Source organism: Salmo trutta, chromosome 38 (assembly GCF_901001165.1).
Source record: "Salmo trutta chromosome 38, fSalTru1.1, whole genome shotgun sequence".
Taxonomy (NCBI): domain Eukaryota; kingdom Metazoa; phylum Chordata; class Actinopteri; order Salmoniformes; family Salmonidae; genus Salmo; species Salmo trutta.
The window spans coordinates 25,406,486-25,425,697 of NC_042994.1; the positions used below are offsets into that span (position 1 = coordinate 25,406,486).

General features: G+C 41.4%; 1 protein-coding gene across 1 annotated transcript; it reads left to right on the forward strand.

Annotated features, from left to right (window-relative positions):
• Positions 1 to 9,919: 9,919 nt before the first annotated feature.
• Positions 9,920 to 15,294, forward strand: LOC115178563 (microfibril-associated glycoprotein 4-like; the record flags this gene model as incomplete). Its single annotated transcript, XM_029739819.1, has 2 exons — positions 9,920 to 10,118; positions 14,885 to 15,294. Coding segments are annotated over 2 exons (480 nt in total), but the record flags the coding sequence as incomplete, so codon positions are not given.
• Between the last annotated feature and the right edge of the window lie 3,918 nt (positions 15,295 to 19,212).

Here is a 19,212-nt window from a genome sequence, read left to right on the forward strand (position 1 = left end):
ACAGACAGACAGACAGACAGACAGACAGACAGAGAGAGAGAGCGAGAGAATGGAGTGAGAGGGAATGGGAGAGAAAGAGAGAGAAAGAGAGGGAGAGAGGATTAGAGAGAAAAAGGCATTAGGGGTATCGAAGCAGAGAGGTTGAGAAAAGGTAGGGGTTAGAGAGGGGGAGAAGAGGAGAGATTGGGAGATTGGGAGATTTGGAGGTAGGGGTTAGAGAGGGTGGAGGAGGGGAGAGGAGAGATTGGGAGATTTGGCGGTAGAGGTTAGAGAAGGTGAAGGAGGGGAGAGACACTGTGCTCCGAGCACGCAAATCTGCACTCCGTTTGTACATATTTTGAAGCATCCATGCAAGCTTCAATGGAAGGTATGCACAGAAACATGACGCAACCACTTAAAAAATTACGCAAAATTTCTCTAAATCAATGCACTGTTTGAGCTGAAGCGAGAGAAAATACACTCCGACTTTGGAATGAAATGTTGTCTATTCACATCTCATATGTTCCCTGACTACAATGTTTTATCTGATACATTAACAAATACATGCTGTGGTAATTTTTGTATTTTTACCGGCCTACAATGTTTACCGGCCTACAGTAACCACTGCAGTGTGCGTAAATTGCTAGCCAGATAGCCACGAATAATTCTTAGCTAGTTACCCATGAAGAATTGTTAGCTAGCTAGCTACCCATAAAGAATTATTAGCTAGCTAGCTACCCATAAAGAATTATTAGCTAGCTAGCTACCCATGAAGAATTGACATCTACCTTGCATAACATAGCTTCTCCCTTTTCCCCTTGCCTCATCCATTTTTGTGGTAGTGCTGCAATCAGTTGCTTGTAAATTTGGATGGAGCAGATATTCTCATATATTTTTGATAACAGCATATGTCACATAACTCCTCCGTTTCTATTCATAATATCATTAATCAATAAAATACCATTTTTTTAATCCATAAAGAATCTTTTTTTATTAATTAATCAGTATAATTGAGTTTAACCATCACAGTTGTTGTAATATTTGTTCTATCTTTTCTGGGGGATAAAACTAAAATTGTAACCAGCGTTGTTTGGCTTGTTTAAGAAAGGGCGATACTTTAAACAAAATGTCCTTTTCAATTAGTCGGAAATGAGAAGTTGTAATCTGTATAAAGGAAAAAATGCCATTTTTGAACGAAGGATGAGCCTTTCTTAATAATCTAATGGAGAACCATTTTGGGGTTTAAGTAGAACTTATGCATGAGTGAAGCTTTTAGTGAGAGGTTCTAGCTTTAATAGTTAATCATTTTAGCCCCCAAACATATTCATTATATAAATAGGTATGTTTAATTTTGTCTGGCTTAGCATTCCAAATAAAATGAAATATATTTTGTTGATGTGATTTATAAAACGAGTCATCTGGAGTAGGCAGTGCCATTAGTCAGTAAAGAGTTAATCAATGGGATTTTTACATAAATAGACAAATAATTACCTCTCCAAGGTTGCAGAATCTGTTTTATTTTTGCTAACTTTCTAATGAAATGAATTGTGGAAAGTTAATTTATATTTTTTGAGATGTGAATACCAAGTATGTCTACTTCACCATCCGCCCGTTTTATTAGTAAACTACAAGGTAGTGTAAACACTGTATTTTTGAACGATCCAATACGTAATATGGTACACTTGTCATAATCCAGAGAGGCTAGAAAATGGATCAAGATGTTCAACGAGACTGTGCAGGGATCCAGATTGTGGACTTAAGAAAATACTAGAGTCATCGGCATACATTGACACTTGTGTTTTTATCCCCTGGATTTCTAACCCCTTGATGCTCTTGTTGGATCTAATTTTAATAACTAGCATTATCAATGGCCATAATAAATAGGTACAGAGACAACGGACAGACTTGTATTACTCCTCTTAAAAGCTCAATACTTTCTGAGAAGTAACCATTATTTACTATTTGACATCTGGGGTTACTGTACATAACTTTAACCCATTGTATAAGAGATTCACAAAAATTTAAGTAATCAAGGCATTTATATATAAATTCTAGTCGTACTTTATCAAATAACATTAGTTTTAGGTCATTTTGCCTGTTAAACTATCTGGTTATCTACATTATTACGATTCACATATAGCTAGCTGAGAATTATAAATTGAAACGTTTGCTTTGTGTATATCTTGTTTGGTCTCTATTGTTGCCATTGTCCTGGCTTGGAGAAGGTTCAGGGAATAGGTAGGTACAGTGTGAGGTAATACAGTAGGGGGAGGTGCAGTGTGAGGTAATACAGTAGGGGGACTGAGAGTGAAGAGGGTTCAGTGAACGGGGAGGTGCAGTGTGAGGTAATACAGTAGGGGGCGGTGCAGTGTGAGGTAATACAGTAGGGGAGGTGCAGTGTGAGGTAATACAGTAGGGGGACTGAGAGTGAAGAAGGTTCAGTGAACGAGGAGGTGCAGTGTGAGGTAATACAGTAGGGGGACTGAGAGTGAAGAAGGTTCAGTGAACGAGGAGGTGCAGTGTGAGGTAATACAGTAGGGGGAGGTGCAGTGTGAGGTAATACAGTAGGGAGAGGTGCAGTGTGAGATAATACAGTAGGGGAGGTGCAGTGTGAGGTAATACAGTAGTGAAACTGAGAGTGAAGAAGGCTCAGTAAACGAGGAGGTGCAGTGTGAGGTAATACAGTGGGGGGAGGTGCAGTGTGAGGTAATACAGTAGGGGGAGGTGCAGCGTGAGGTAATACAGTATGGGGAGGTGCAGTGTGAGGTAATACAGTAAGGGGAGGTGCAGTGTGAGGTAATACAGTAGGGGGAGGTGCAGCGTGAGGTAATACAGTAGGGGGAGGTGCAGTGTGAGGTAATACAGTAGGGGGAGGTGCAGTGTGAGGTGCAGTGTGAGGTAATACAGTAGGGGGAGGTGCAGCGTGAGGTAATACAGTAGGGGGAGGAGCAGCGTGAGGTAATACAGTAGGGGGCGGTGCAGTGTGAGGTAATACAGTAGGGGGACTGAGAGTGAAGAAGGTTCAGTGAACGAGGAGGTGCAGTGTGAGGTAATACAGTAGGGGGACTGAGAGTGAAGAAGGTTCAGTGAACGAGGAGGTGCAGTGTGAGGTAATACAGTAGGGGGAGGTGCAGTGTGAGGTAATACAGTAGGGAGAGGTGCAGTGTGAGATAATACAGTAGGGGAGGTGCAGTGTGAGGTAATACAGTAGTGAAACTGAGAGTGAAGAAGGCTCAGTAAACGAGGAGGTGCAGTGTGAGGTAATACAGTGGGGGGAGGTGCAGTGTGAGGTAATACAGTAGGGGGAGGTGCAGCGTGAGGTAATACAGTATGGGGAGGTGCAGTGTGAGGTAATACAGTAGGGGGAGGTGCAGTGTGAGGTAATACAGTAGGGGGAGGTGCAGCGTGAGGTAATACAGTAGGGGGAGGTGCAGTGTGAGGTAATACAGTAGGGGGAGGTGCAGTGTGAGGTAATACAGTAGGGGGAGGTGCAGCGTGAGGTAATACAGTAGGGGGAGGAGCAGCGTGAGGTAATACAGTAGGGGGCGGTGCAGTGTGAGGTAATACAGTAAGGGGAGGTGCAGCGTGAGGTAATACAGTAGGTGGAGGTGCAGTGTGAGGTAATACAGTAGGGGGACTGATAGTGAAGAGGGTTCAGTGAATGGGGAGGTGCAGTGTGAGGTAATACAGTAGGGGGACTGATAGTGAAGAGGGTTCAGTGAATGGGGAGGTGCAGTGTGAGGTAATACAGTAGGGGGACTGATAGTGAAGAGGGTTCAGTGAATGGGGAGGTGCTCTGTGAGGTAATACAGTAGGGGGACTGAGAGTGAAGAAGGTTCAGTAAATGGGGAGGTGCTCTGTGAGTTAATACAGTAGGGGGACTGAGAGTGCTTCTCAAATGTACTGTTTTATGCGGTCGAGGGAGAAAGGGATGAGGGGGGAGACAAACACAGTCTTAATTATCATGTTTTATTGATATTGAAGAGAGAGAGCAGCCTGCAATGCAAGGACACAGACAGAGAGAGAGAGACAGAGAGGGAGGGAGAGAGAGAGAGAGAGAGAGAGAGCGATAGATAGATAGATAGATAGATAGATAGATAGATAGATAGATAGATAGATAGATAGATAGATAGATAGATAGATAGATAGATAGATAGATAGATAGATAGATAGATAGATAGATAGATAGATAGATAGATAGATAGATAGACAGATAGATCTATCTACGGGGTCACACATTTATATTCCTCGCACTCCTTTCTCACTGCACCCTTCCATCCCCCTCTCTCCCTCTCCTACTCTCTCACACTCCTCTCTCACTGCACAGCTCCACCCCTCTCCCTCTCTCTCTTTCTCTCTCTCTCACACCGACTCCTCTCTCCCTGCACCCTTCCATCCCCCCTCTCTCTCATTCTCTCTCTCTCTCTCTCTCTCTCTCTCTCTCTCTCTCTCTCTCTCTCTCTCTCTCACACACACACTCCTCTCTCACTGCACAGCTCCACCCCCCCCCTCTCTCTCTCTCTCACACACACTCCTCTCTCACCGCACCCCTCCATCCCTCTCTCTCACTCCTCTCTCACTGTCCCCTCCATCTCCCTCTCTCTCTCTCACTCCCCCTCACTGCACCCCTCCATCCCTCTCTCTCACTCCTCTCTCACTGTCCCCTCCATCTCCCTCAGGTATCAGTAATAATAATATCAGGAGTGTGTACTCCATCCCCCTCAGGTATCAGTAATAATAATATCAGGAGTGTGTACTCCACCCCCTCAGGTATCAGTAATAATAATATCAGGAGTGTGTACTCCATCCCCCTCAGGTATCAGTAATAATAATATCAGGAGTGTGTACTCCATCCCCCCTCAGGTATCAGTAATAATAATATCAGGAGTGTGTACTCCATCCCCTCAGGTATCAGTAATAATAATATCAGGAGTGTGTACTCCATCCCCCCTCAGGTATCAGTAATAATACTATCAGGAGTGTGTACTCCATCCCCTCAGGTATCAGTAATAATAATATCAGGAGTGTGTACTCCATCCCCCCTCAGGTATCAGTAATAATAATATCAGGAGTGTGTACTCCATCCCCCCTCAGGTATCAGTAATAATAATATCAGGAGTTTGTACTCCATCCCCCCTCAGGTATCAGTAATAATACTATCAGGAGTGTGTACTCCATCCCCTCAGGTATCAGTAATAATAATATCAGGAGTGTGTACTCCATCCCCCCTCAGGTATCAGTAATAATAATATCAGGACTGTGTACTCCATCCCCCCTCAGGTATCAGTAATAATAATATCAGGAGTGTGTACTCCATCCCCCCTCAGGTATCAGTAATAATAATATCAGGAGTGTGTACTCCATCCCCCCTCAGGTATCAGTAATAATAATATCAGGAGTGTGTACTCCATCCCCCTCAGGTATCAGTAATAATAATATCAGGAGTTTGTACTCCATCCCCCCTCAGGTATCAGTAATAATAATATCAGGAGTGTGTACTCCATCCCCCCTCAGGTATCAGTAATAATAATATCAGGAGTGTGTACTCAAGCCCCCTCAGGTATCAGTAATAATAATATCAGGAGTGTGTACTCCATCCCCCTCAGGTATCAGTAATAATAATATCAGGAGTGTGTACTCCACCACCTCAGGTATCAGTAATAATAATATCAGGAGTGTGTACTCCATCCCCCTCAGGTATCAGTAATAATAATATCAGGAGTGTGTACTCCATCCCCCTCAGGTATCAGTAATAATAATATCAGGAGTGTGTACTCCATCCCCCTCAGGTATCAGTAATAATAATATCAGGAGTGTGTACTCCATCCCCCCTCAGGTATCAGTAATAATAATATCAGGAGTGTGTACTCCATCCCCCTCAGGTATCAGTAATAATAATATCAGGAGTGTGTACTCCATCCCCCCTCAGGTATCAGTAATAATAATATCAGGAGTGTGTACTCCATCCCCCCTCAGGTATCAGTAATAATAATATCAGGAGTGTGTACTCCACCCCCTCAGGTATCAGTAATAATAATATCAGGACTGTGTACTCCATCCCCCTCAGGTATCAGTAATAATAATATCAGGAGTGTGTACTCCATCCCCCCTCAGGTATCAGTAATAATAATATCAGGAGTGTGTACTCCATCCCCCTCAGGTATCAGTAATAATAATTTCAGGAGTGTGTACTCCACCCCCCTCAGGTATCAGTAATAATAATATCAGGAGTTTGTACTCCATCCCCCCTCAGGTATCAGTAATAATAATATCAGGAGTGTGTACTCCACCACCTCAGGTATCAGTAATAATAATATCAGGAGTGTGTACTCCACCCCCCTCAGGTATCAGTAATAATAATATCAGGAGTGTGTACTCCACCCCCTCAGGTATCAGTAATAATAATATCAGGAGTGTGTACTCCATCCCCCTCAGGTATCAGTAATAATAATATCAGGAGTGTGTACTCCACCCCCCTCAGGTATCAGTAATAATAATATCAGGAGTGTGTACTCCATCCCCCCTCAGGTATCAGTAATAATAATATCAGGAGTGTGTACTCCATCCCCCTCAGGTATCAGTAATAATAATATCAGGAGTGTGTACTCCATCCCCCCTCAGGTATCAGTAATAATAATATCAGGAGTGTGTACTCCATCCCCCCTCAGGTATCAGTAATAATAATATCAGGAGTGTGTACTCCAGCACCAAAAGTCTGCTTCTGTCTTTTTGCTTATGTAAGCAGGTGTGTGTGTGTGTGTGTGTGTGTGTGCGTGACCAGCTTGTTGCTCAGCAGGATACAGGAGATGGAAACAGATGATTCTATAACATTCTGTCCTGCCAACACACACACACACACACACACACACACACATAGACGTACACCAGTTAGAAAGCCCTGAAGGAACATAGTAGCAAAGGGAGACCAACTCCATATTAATAGGGTAGGTGGCAGTATTTTCACGGCCGGATGAAAAACGTACCCAAATTAAACAGCCTACTTCTCGGGCCCGGGAACTGGAATATGCATATTATTAGTAGATTTAGATAGAAAACACTCTGATTTTCTAAAACTGTTTGAATGATGTCTGTGAGTATAACAGAACTCATATGGCAGGAAAAAACCTGAGAAGAATCTAACCAGGAAGTGAGAATTCTGGTGCTTGTAGTCCTTTCAAGTCATTGCCAATGGAACACACAGTGAGTTAGGGTTCATTAGATGTGACGGGCAGGTATATGTGCTTTCTTGAGCAGGGGGACCTTGTGGGCGCTGCAGGATTTCAGTCCTTCACGGCGTAGTGTGTTACCAATTGTTTTCTTGTTGACTATGGTCCCAGCTGCCTTGAGATCATTGACAAGATCCTCCCGTGTAGTTCTGGGCTGATTCCTCACCATTCTCATGATCATTGCAACTCCACGAGGTGAGATCTTGCATGGAGCCCCAGGCCGAGGGAGATTGACAGTTATTTTGTGTTTCTTCCATTTGCGAATAATCGCACCAACTGTTGTCACCTTCTCACCAAGCTGCTTGGCGATGGTCTTGTAGCCCATTCCAGCCTTGTGTAGGTCTACAATCTTGTCCCTGACATCCTTGGAGAGTTCTTTGGTCTTGGCCATGGTGGAGAGTTTGGAATCTGAATGATTGACTGCTTCTGTGGACAGGTGTCTTTTATACAGGTAACAAGCTGAGATTAGGAGCACTCCCTATAAGAGTGTGCTCCTAATCTCAGCTCGTTACCTGTATAAAAGACACCTAGGAGCCAGAAATCTTTCTGATTGAGAAGGGGTCAAATACTTATTTCCCTCATTAAAATGCAAATCAATTCATAAAATTTTGAACATGCGGTTTTCTGGATTTTTTTGTTGTTATTCTGTCTCTCACTGTTCAAATAAACCTACCATTAAAATTATAGACTGATCATTTCTTTGTAAATGGGCAAATGTACAAAATCAGCAGGGGATCAAATACTTTTTTCCCTCACTGTATATATATATGGAAATCCTAATATCTGCTTTCTGGTGATTTTTATCTCACTCTGAGACGGAGGAGAGGGGGGAGTGAGGGAAGGAGAGGTTAGGTAGGGGGAGGGAGGGAGATATGGTGGGAAGGGAGAATGGAGGGGTAGACAGAGAGACAGACAGAGAGACAGGCAGGCCTGCAAACAGACAAAGAGCCAGAGAGACGGAGAGATAGACAGGCAGACAGACAAACCGATAAACAGGCAGAGAAGGAGACATAATCATAAGGCATACACCCCCACCCTTCTTCTTAGGTTAGATTACTCGTTGGATATTACTGCATTGTCGGAACTGGAAGCACAAGCATTTCGCTACACTCACATTAACATCTGCTAACCATGTGTATGTGACAAATAAAATTTGATTTGATTTGAGACAGACAGAGAGATAGGCAGGCAAACAGACAGACAGACAGACATAAATATATAGACAGACTGTCAGACAGTCAGAGAGACAGTCAGAGAGACAGACAGACAGGTAGAGAGACAGGTAGGCAGACAGAGAGACATACAGACAGTCTGACAGAGAAAGGGAGAGTACTGCCCCCAGGTGGGGTATACCAGCATTGCACAGTTTAGGGACTGTGTGTGTGTGTGTGTGTGTGTGTGTGTGTGTGTGTGTGTGTGTGTGTGTGTGTGTGTGTGTGTGTGTGTGTGTGTGTGTGTGTGTGTGTGTGTGCACTAATCAACGCTGGCTTCCATCCCTCATTCCAGGTCCATGAAGAAGCTGCATTAAAGAGGGGATGAAAAGGAGGAGAGGAAATGAAGGGAGTAAACAGGATATGGATCTTCTGTCCCTTCTGACCTTGGGGTCATTACATTATGATGTCACACACACAGACAAACACACATTCACACACGGCCCACTCGAATCCTGCTGGGGAGCGAGCGAGAGGCCTTCTTCCATCCATCAGCAGGCCCAGAGAGAAGCCTGGAGCTAGATTTACACTCTCCCCAAAATGAGGCATCAACACTGGGGCAGTCCTCTGCATGCTGAGGCAGTCTCTGGAGGGGAGGGCTGGGGGAATGGAGGTGTTAGCAAGGCTGGACTACGCCAACCTACAAAAGGTTGTCAGAGATAGACATGGGGTGGGCGGGGAGAGATAGAAAGAGGCACTCCCATAACCCCCTGTTCTGCACCTGCCCCCTCCTCCTCCCTTTACCCCTCCCCCTCTCCCCCTCCCCTCTTTCCCTCTCCCCATATCCCCTTTCCCACTCCCCCTCCCCCTGTCTCTCCCCCTCCCCCTCCCTCTCCCTCTCCCCCCTCTCCCTCTCCCACTCCCTGTCCCCCTCTCCCCCTGTCCCCCACTCCCACTCCCTCTCCCCCTGTCCCCCACTCCCTCTCACCCTGTCCCCCACTCCCACTCCCCCTCCCTCTCACCCTGTCCCCCTCTCCCTCTCCCCAGCTACATACCCACACACACACAAAGACACATAAAGACAACCAAACAGGCGTGTGGTTCTCACCATGTCTAGTTTAGACCAGGTAGTGCAGCCTTGGTTAGGGCCTCTAAGACAGACAGATAGACAGGTGTGTGGTTCCCACCATGTCTAGTTTAGACCAGGTAGTGCAGCCTTGGTTAGGGGCTATAAGACAGACAGATAGACAGGTGTGTGGTTCCCACCATGTCTAGTTTAGACCAGGTAGTGCAGCCTTGGTTAGGGGCTATAAGACAGACAGACAGACAGGTGTGTGGTTCCTACCACATCTACTTTAGACCAGGTAGTGCAGCCTTGGTTAGTGGCTATAAGACAGACAGACAGACAGACAGACAGACAGATAGACAGACAGACAGACAGACAGACAGACAGACAGACAGACAGACAGACAGACAGACAGCACACCACTACCCACTCTTCAGGATGAAGGTATGACTTTACTAACTATTAAAAGGAGGAAAGGAGCTAGGAGCTGAAATGTAACAGGACCTTTATGCTTTCTGTTCTTGTCAGGTCTGGACAACATCTTCCTCCTGACGATGAGGAAGAAGAATGAGCTGAGAGTGGACATGGAGGACTTTGAGGGAGGGAAAGTTTATGCTAAATACACGTCCTTCTCCATTGATCCTGAGAACTACGGATACACACTGAGACTGGGCAGTTATGTAGACGGAGGGGCAGGTGAGTCCTTCTTCTTCATCAGCTTTAACATCATCATCGCCTATGGTGTCACATCATAACTCTTCCACTGTGTGTGTGTTTAGTTCCTAAAGGTTGTTGCAAATGTGAACTACCACTGATGCTCATGCTTCCATCACAAAGTTTAGAGTGAAGAGTTCCGTCTTAAAGGAAAACTCAACCCAAAAACGATATTTTGGTATTTGTACTTTAAAATACAGAAATCCCTGTAAAAAATGCATTCTATGGGGATGATTTCTATATTTTCAAAGTTACATATCTTGAAAACCTGATTAGTGACATGCAAATCATTTTGTTTGAGATAATGCCAAGAGTGTACAAAGCTGTCATCAAGTCAATGGGTGGCTACTTTGAAGAATCTCAAATATATTTGGATTTGTTTAACACTTTTTTGGTTTCTACATGATTCCATATGTGTTATTTAATAGGTTGATGTCTTCACTATTATTCTACAATGTAGAAAATAGTAAAAAATTAAGAAAGCCCCTTGAATGATCAGGTGTGTCCAAACTGTTGACTGGTACTGTACATATTTGCATAAATCTAGTCAGGTGTATTTTGTAGCTTTTGGCGAATGCGTTCTAATGATCTAAACTCGTGCTGTTGCTGCTTCCTGTAAACACACAGTCCAGTTCAAAGTGAATGATGACAGGCCCTACTGCCTGGAAACACACAGTCCAGTTCAAAGTGAATGATGACAGGCCCTACTGCCTGGAAACACACAGTCCAGTTCAAAGTGAATGATGACAGGCCCTACTTCCTGTAAACACAGTCCAGTTCAAAGTGAATGATGGCAGGCCCTACTGCCTGGAAACACACAGTCCAGTTCAAAGTGAATGATGGCAGGCCTGTGTGGCAAACGGCTTATTTACATAAAAGCCTACTGTAGTTGTGATTGGCTATGGCACACCGGTCTGTGTAGACTCTGGTCCTGGATGAGACAGATGTTTTTATTATGTTTATTTACTGCAGTGTCTATTAATTGTCCAAAAGCACGGCCGCTTTCCCACTCTATATTGCTATACAATTTTCACAAATGCCTTAGTCTACTATGTAACCTTTGTTTAACTAGGCAAGTCAGTTAAGAACAAGTTCTTATTTACAATGACAGCCTACCCCAGGCGATGCTGGGCCAATTGTGCGCCGCCCTACGGGACTCCCAATCACAGCCAGTTGTGATACAGCCTGGATTCGAACCAGGGTGTCTGTAGTGACACCTCTAGCACTGAGATGCCGTGCCTTAGACATCTGCACCACTCGGGAGCCCCAGGCTGCGTAATTCCCAAACTGTGAAAGTATGAAAACGTGAAAATTACCATATCTGTCACGTTGTATAAATGATTGGAGACAGGCGCAGCAATACGTAATAGTGGGTTTTAATAAACCACCCAAAATATACAACATGCCATGAAAAGGCACGGGGACGAAGCCCAAAACAAACACGTATACAAAAATACAGGGATGTAACCCAAACAAAAGAGCGAAGGTAAACCTATAGTAAATACACAGGAAGAGACCTGTAATACAATACACGGGACGAGACCCGTAATACAATACACGGGACGAGACCGTAATACAATACACGGGACGAGACCCGTAATACAATACACGGGACGAGACCCGTAATACAATACACGGGACGAGACCCGTAATACAATACACGGGACGAGACCCGTAATACAATACACGGGACGAGACCCGTAATACAATACACGGGACGAGACCCGTAATACAATACACGGGACGAGACCCGTAATACAATACACAGGACGAGACCCGTAATACAATACACGGGACGAGACCCGTAATAACACTTGCGCAATACACACAGCATGAAAGCCGAAACAACAAAGCACAGGTACTCACAAGACCAACGGACATGGGAACAATAACCCTCAAGATAATGGTGAACAAAGGGCACAATATTACAATTACTAATCAGGGGGAAAGGGAACCAGGCTTGCATAATGAGAAAGTTTAGTGACGCCTAGAGGCCGGTGACGTAATCCTCCGGAACTGGTGCACGTAATGAGCAGCAGTACAGGGAGGATCCATGACAATATCTAAGTGGTTGCTTGTCCCCCCCCCTAAAAAAAAGATTTAAAGGTGTCATATTCTTCCTGGGGGTGTATATGAACCGATTTTAATAAGATTTAATGTTGCTAAAATGCTGTCAGTTCCACTTTCATTTAAAAGTATTTTTTACCAAACCAATCACAGATTCCTCCTTGAACACATTGCATTTCAACCTCCGCATAGTGATCACAAAATATGACACTTGTGGATAAGAATGACCTATAACATGTTCCAAAACAGTCATGTTAGTAATATTGTAAGTATTGTGTTTCATATATGTCTGTCTCCCTGTTGATTTGAAGGTAATATACACTATGGGAGACAATACTTAACATATATGCACTGCTTTGACAGGTATTATATATCATTCTAATGCACAGATATAATTCAAAATTTTAAGGCCACTATGAGGGGAATGAAATAATGTGTTCATGTTAGGCTTCCAAATATGAACACAAGTCTGTGATTCAGATCCCCATTTTGGCACATTTATTCAACATGTATGGTCATATCTAACAAAATATCTGAACAGCAAACCTGTTTCATTTATTTGGTCTTCCACACTACCTTAAGCATTAAGACATTTAACCAGTTTACTGTGCTCTGTCTGTTGGTTTAACCAGGTTACTGTACTCTGTCTGTTGGTACCTGGTTCGACCAGGCTATTGTGCTCTGTCTGTTGGTACCTGGTTTAACCAGGCTACTGTGCTCTGTCTGTTGGTACCTGGTTCGACCAGGCTACTGTGCTCTGTCTGTTGGTACCTGGTTTAACCAGGCTACTGTGCTCTGTCTGTTCGTTGTGGTTTAACCAGGCTACTGTGCTCTGTCTGTTGGTATCTGGTTCGACCAGGCTACTGTGCTCTGTCTGTTGGTACCTGGTTTAACCAGGCTACTGTGCTCTGTCTGTTCGTTGTGGTTTAACCAGGCTACTGTGCTCTGTCTGTTGTACCTGGTTTAACCAGGCTACTGTGCTCTGTCTGTTGGTTGAGGTTTAACCAGGCTACTGTGCTCTGTCTGTTGGTTGTGGTTTAACCAGGTTACTGTGCTCTGTCTGTTGTACCTGGTTTAACCAGGCTACTGTGCTCTGTCTGTTGTACTTGGTTTAACTAGGCTACTGTGCTCTGTCTGTTGGTTGAGGTTTAACCAGGCTACTGTACTCTGTCTGTTGGTACCTTGGTTTAAACAGGCTACTGTGCTCTGTCTGTTGTACCTGGTTTAACCAGGCTACTGTGCTCTGTCTGTTGTACTTGGTTTAACCAGGCTACTGTGCTCTGTCTGTTGGTTCCTGATTCAACCAGGCTACTGTGCTCTGTCTGTTGTACCGGTTTAACCAGGCTACTGTGCTCTGTCTGTTCGTTGTGGTTTAACCAGGCTACTGTGCTCTGTCTGTTGTACCGGTTTAACCAGGCTACTGTGCTCTGTCTGTTGGTACCTTGGTTTAAACAGGCTACTGTGCTCTGTCTGTTGTACCTGGTTTAACCAGGCTACTGTACTCTGTCTGTTGTACTTGGTTTAACCAGGCTACTGTGCTCTGTCTGTTGGTTCCTGATTCAACCAGGCTACTGTGCTCTGTCTGTTGTACCGGTTTAACCAGGCTACTGTGCTCTGTCTGTTGGTTGTGGTTTAACCAGGCTACTGTGCTCTGTCTGCTGGTTGTGGTTTAACCAGGTTACTGTACTCTGTCTGTTGGTACCTGGTTTAACCAGGCTACTGTGCTCTGTCTGTTGGTATCTGGTTTAACCAGGCTACTGTGCTCTGTCTGTTGGTATCTGGTTTAACCAGGCTACTGTGCTCTGTCTGTTGGTATCTGGTTTAACCAGGCTATTGTGCTCTGTCTGTTGGTATCTGGTTTAACCAGGCTACTGTGCTCTGTCTGTTGGTATCTGGTTTAACCAGGCTACTGTGCTCTGTCTGTTGGTATCTGGTTTAACCAGGCTACTGTGCTCTGTCTGTTGGTATCTGGTTTAACCAGGCTATTGTGCTCTGTCTGTTGGTATCTGGTTTAACCAGGCTACTGTGCTCTGTCTGTTGGTATCTGGTTTAACCAGGCTACTGTGCTCTGTCTGTTGGTATCTGGTTTAACCAGGCTACTGTGCTCTGTCTGTTGGTACCTGGTTTAACCAGGCTACTGTGCTCTGTCTGTTGGTTCCTGGTTTAACCAGGCTACTGTGCTCTGTCTGTTGGTACCTGGTTGAACCAGGCTACTGTGCTCTGTCTGTTGTACCGGTTTAACCAGGCTACTGTGCTCTGTCTGTTGGTATCTGGTTTAACCAGGCTACTGTGCTCTGTCTGTTGGTATCTGGTTTAACCAGGCTATTGTGCTCTGTCTGTTGGTATCTGGTTTAACCAGGCTACTGTGCTCTGTCTGTTGGTATCTGGTTTAACCAGGCTACTGTGCTCTGTCTGTTGGTATCTGATTTAACCAGGCTACTGTGCTCTGTCTGTTGGTACCTGGTTTAACCAGGCTACTGTGCTCTGTCTGTTGGTTCCTGGTTTAACCAGGCTACTGTGCTCTGTCTGTTGGTACCTGGTTGAACCAGGCTACTGTGCTCTGTCTGTTGTACCGGTTTAACCAGGCTACTGTGCTCTGTCTGTTGGTACCTGGTTGAACCAGGCTACTGTGCTCTGTCTGTTGGTTCCTTTTTTAACTCTGTTTGTTGGTTGATTCTCAGGGGACTCCATGTCGTATAGCAACGACATGAAGTTCAGCACCTATGACAAAGACCAGGATACCTGGGGAGACCACTGTGCCAGACGCTTCATGGGTGGATTCTGGTACGGTGCCTGTACGCATGCTAACCCTAACGCCCTGTACGCCCCACATCCGGCCACATCTTTCACTGATGTGTCTGTTTTTTGGCTTCACTGGAAAGGGGAAAACTACTCTCTGAAAAGCATTTCCTTTAAGATCAGGGCTGTCTCTGATGCTGTGGCTGTCCAGGAGCAGGAGTAACATACCTGACTCTATCAGTCCTGACCTAATGTCACCATCTCAAAATTACTACAGAAATAGAATATGGAGGAGGGGGCACCAGAGCTAGCCAGAGAGACACTGACACCTAGAGAACAATATGGTCACTACATCATCACTATAACACTGACACCTAGAGAACAACAATATATATATCATCACTATTGTTATAATCTTGGGTGTTAAAGTAGTGTTTCATGTTATAGCAGCATGATGGGCTCTCTGTCTCTTGAGACAAATGTTACTTGATTCAAATAATAAAAGTATTTCAAAGACAAATTCACTGCATTCTGTCTTTTATTTACTGTATGTACGCATGTATTTTTTAAATAAAATCAATCAGATTGGATGGCTGAATGTGTCTGAGTCAAGGTTGTGATCTTAGAGTTTTCAATGCAAAATGGTTGTGTGCATCCATTATAATCATCTTCATCATCATATTCACAATCTTCATCATCATCATATTCATCATCATCATCATATTCTTCATCATCATCATCATATTCATCATCATCATATTCATCATATTCATCATCTTCATCATCTTCATCATAATCATCATAATATTTATCATCATATTCATCATCATCTTCGTCATCATCATAATCATCATATTAATAATCTTCATCATCATCATATTCATCATCATATTCATCATCATCATATTCATCATCATCATATTCATCATCATCATATTCATCATCATATTCATCATCATCATCATAATCATCATATTCATCATCATCATCATATTCATCATCATCATCATCATCATCATATTCATCATCATCATCATCATCATATTCACAATATTCATCATCATCATATTCATAATCTTCATCATCATCAAATTCATCATCATCATCATATTCATCATCATCATCATATTCATCATCATCATATTCATATTCATCATCATCATATTCATCATAATCATCATAATATTCATCATCATCATATTCATCATCGTCATATTCATCATCATATTCATCATCATCATATTCATCATCATATTCATCCTCATCATATTCATCATCATCATCATCATCATCATCATTATCATCATACGCATCATCATCATATTCATCATCATATTCATCATCATCATCATCATCATCTTCATCATCTTCATATTTATCATCATCATCATATTCATCATCATATTCTTCATCAATATCATAATCATCATCATCATCATATTCATCATCATCATCATCTTCCTCATCATCATCATCATATTCATCATCATCATCTTCATCATCATCATCATAATCTTTATCATCATCATCATCATCATATTCATCATCATCATCTTCATCATTATCATAATCATCATCATCATCATATTCATCATCATCATCATCATATTCATTATCATCATATTCATCATCATCTTCATCATTATATTCATCATCATCATATTCATCATCATAAATATTCATCATCATATTCATCATCATCATCATCATCATCATCATCATATTCATCATCATCATCATCATATTCATTATCATCATCTTCATCATCATCTTCATCATCTTCCTCATCATCATCATCATATTCATCATCATCATCTTCATCATCATCATATTCATCATCATTGTGTTCTTCATCATCTTCATCATCGTCATAATCATCATCATCATCACCATCATCATATTCATTACATCATCATCATCATCATATTCATCATCATCATCATCATCATCTTCATCATCATATTCATCATATTCATCATCATCATCATCATCATCATCATATGCATCATCATCATATTCATCATGTTCATCATTATCATCATATTTATCATCATCATATTCATCGTCATATTCATCATCATCTTCATCATCATCATAATCATCATTACCATCACCATCATCATCTTCATCATCATCATCTTCATCATCATCATCATGATATTCATCAAATTCATCATTATCATCATATTCATTATCATCATGTTCATCATCATCTTCATCATCATCTTCATCATTATATTCATCATCATCTTCATCATCATCTTCATCATCATCATCATATTTATCATCATCATATTCATCATCATCATCATATTCATCATGATCATCATATTCATCATCATCATATTCATTACCATCATCATCATTATATTCATCATCATCATTTTCATCATCTTCATCATCATCATCATATTCATCATCATCATCATATTCATCATCATCATCATCATCATATTCACAATATTCATCATCATCATATTCATAATCTTCATCATCATCAAATTCATCATCATCATCATATTCATCATCATCATATTCATCATCATCATATTCATATTCATCATCATCATATTCATCATCATCATCATCTTCATCATAATCATCATAATATTCATCATCATCATCATCATCATCATCATCATATTCATCATCATCATATTCCCCATCATCATCATCATCATATTCATCATCATCATATTCATCATCATCATCATCATATTCATCATCATTATCATCATCATAGTCATCATCATCATCATATTCATCATCATCATATTCATCATCATCATCATCATACTAATCATCTTCATCATCATCATATTCATCATCGTCATATTCATCATCATATTCATCATCATATTCATCATCATCATATTCATCATCATATTCATCCTCATCATATTCATCATCATCATCATCATTATCATCATACGCATCATCATCATATTCATCATCATATTCATCATCATCATCATCATCATCTTCATCATCATCATATTCATCATCATCATCATCATCATCATCATATTATCATCATCATCAACATCATCTTCATATTTATCATCATCATCATATTCATCATCATATTCTTCATCAATATCATAATCATCATCATCATCATATTCATCATCATCATCATCATCATCATCTTCATCATCATCATCATAATCTTTATCATCATCATCATCATATTCATCATCATCATCTTCATCATTATCATAATCATCATCATCATCATATTCATCATCATCATCATCATATTCATTATCATCATATTCATCATCATCTTCATCATTATATTCATCATCATCATATTCATCATCATCATATTCATCATCATATTCATCATCATCATCATCATCATATTCATCATCATCATCATCATATTCATTATCATCATCTTCATCATCATCTTCATCATCTTCCTCATCATCATCATCATATTCATCATCATCATCTTCATCATCATATTCATCATCATTGTATTCTTCATCATCTTCATCATCGTCATAATCATCATCATCATCATCACCATCATCATATTCATTACATCATCATCATCATCATATTCATCATCATCATCATCATCATATTCATCATCATATTCATCATATTCATCATCATCATCATCATCATCATATGCATCATCATCATATTCATCATGTTCATCATTATCATCATATTTATCATCATCATATTCATCGTCATATTCATCATCATCTTCATCATCATCATAATCATCATTACCATCACCATCATCATCTTCATCATCATCATATTCATCATCATCATCATGATATTCATCATATTCATCATTATCATCATATTCATTATCATCATGTTCATCATCATCTTCATCATCATCTTCATCATTATATTCATCATCATCTTCATCATCATCTTCATCATCATCATCATATTTATCATCATCATATTCATCATCATCATCATATTCATCATGATCATCATATTCATCATCATCATATTCATTACCATCATCATCATTATATTCATCATCATCATTTTCATCATCTTCATCATCATCATCTTCATCATTATCATCATCATCATCATCATTGTCATCATATTCATCATCATATTCAACATCTCCATCATCATCATATTCATCGTCATCATCATCTTCATCATCATATTCATCATCATCATCATCATCATATTCATCATTATCATCATCATATTCATCATCATCATCAGCATCATATTCATTATCATCATTTTCATCATCTTCATCATCATCATATTCATCATT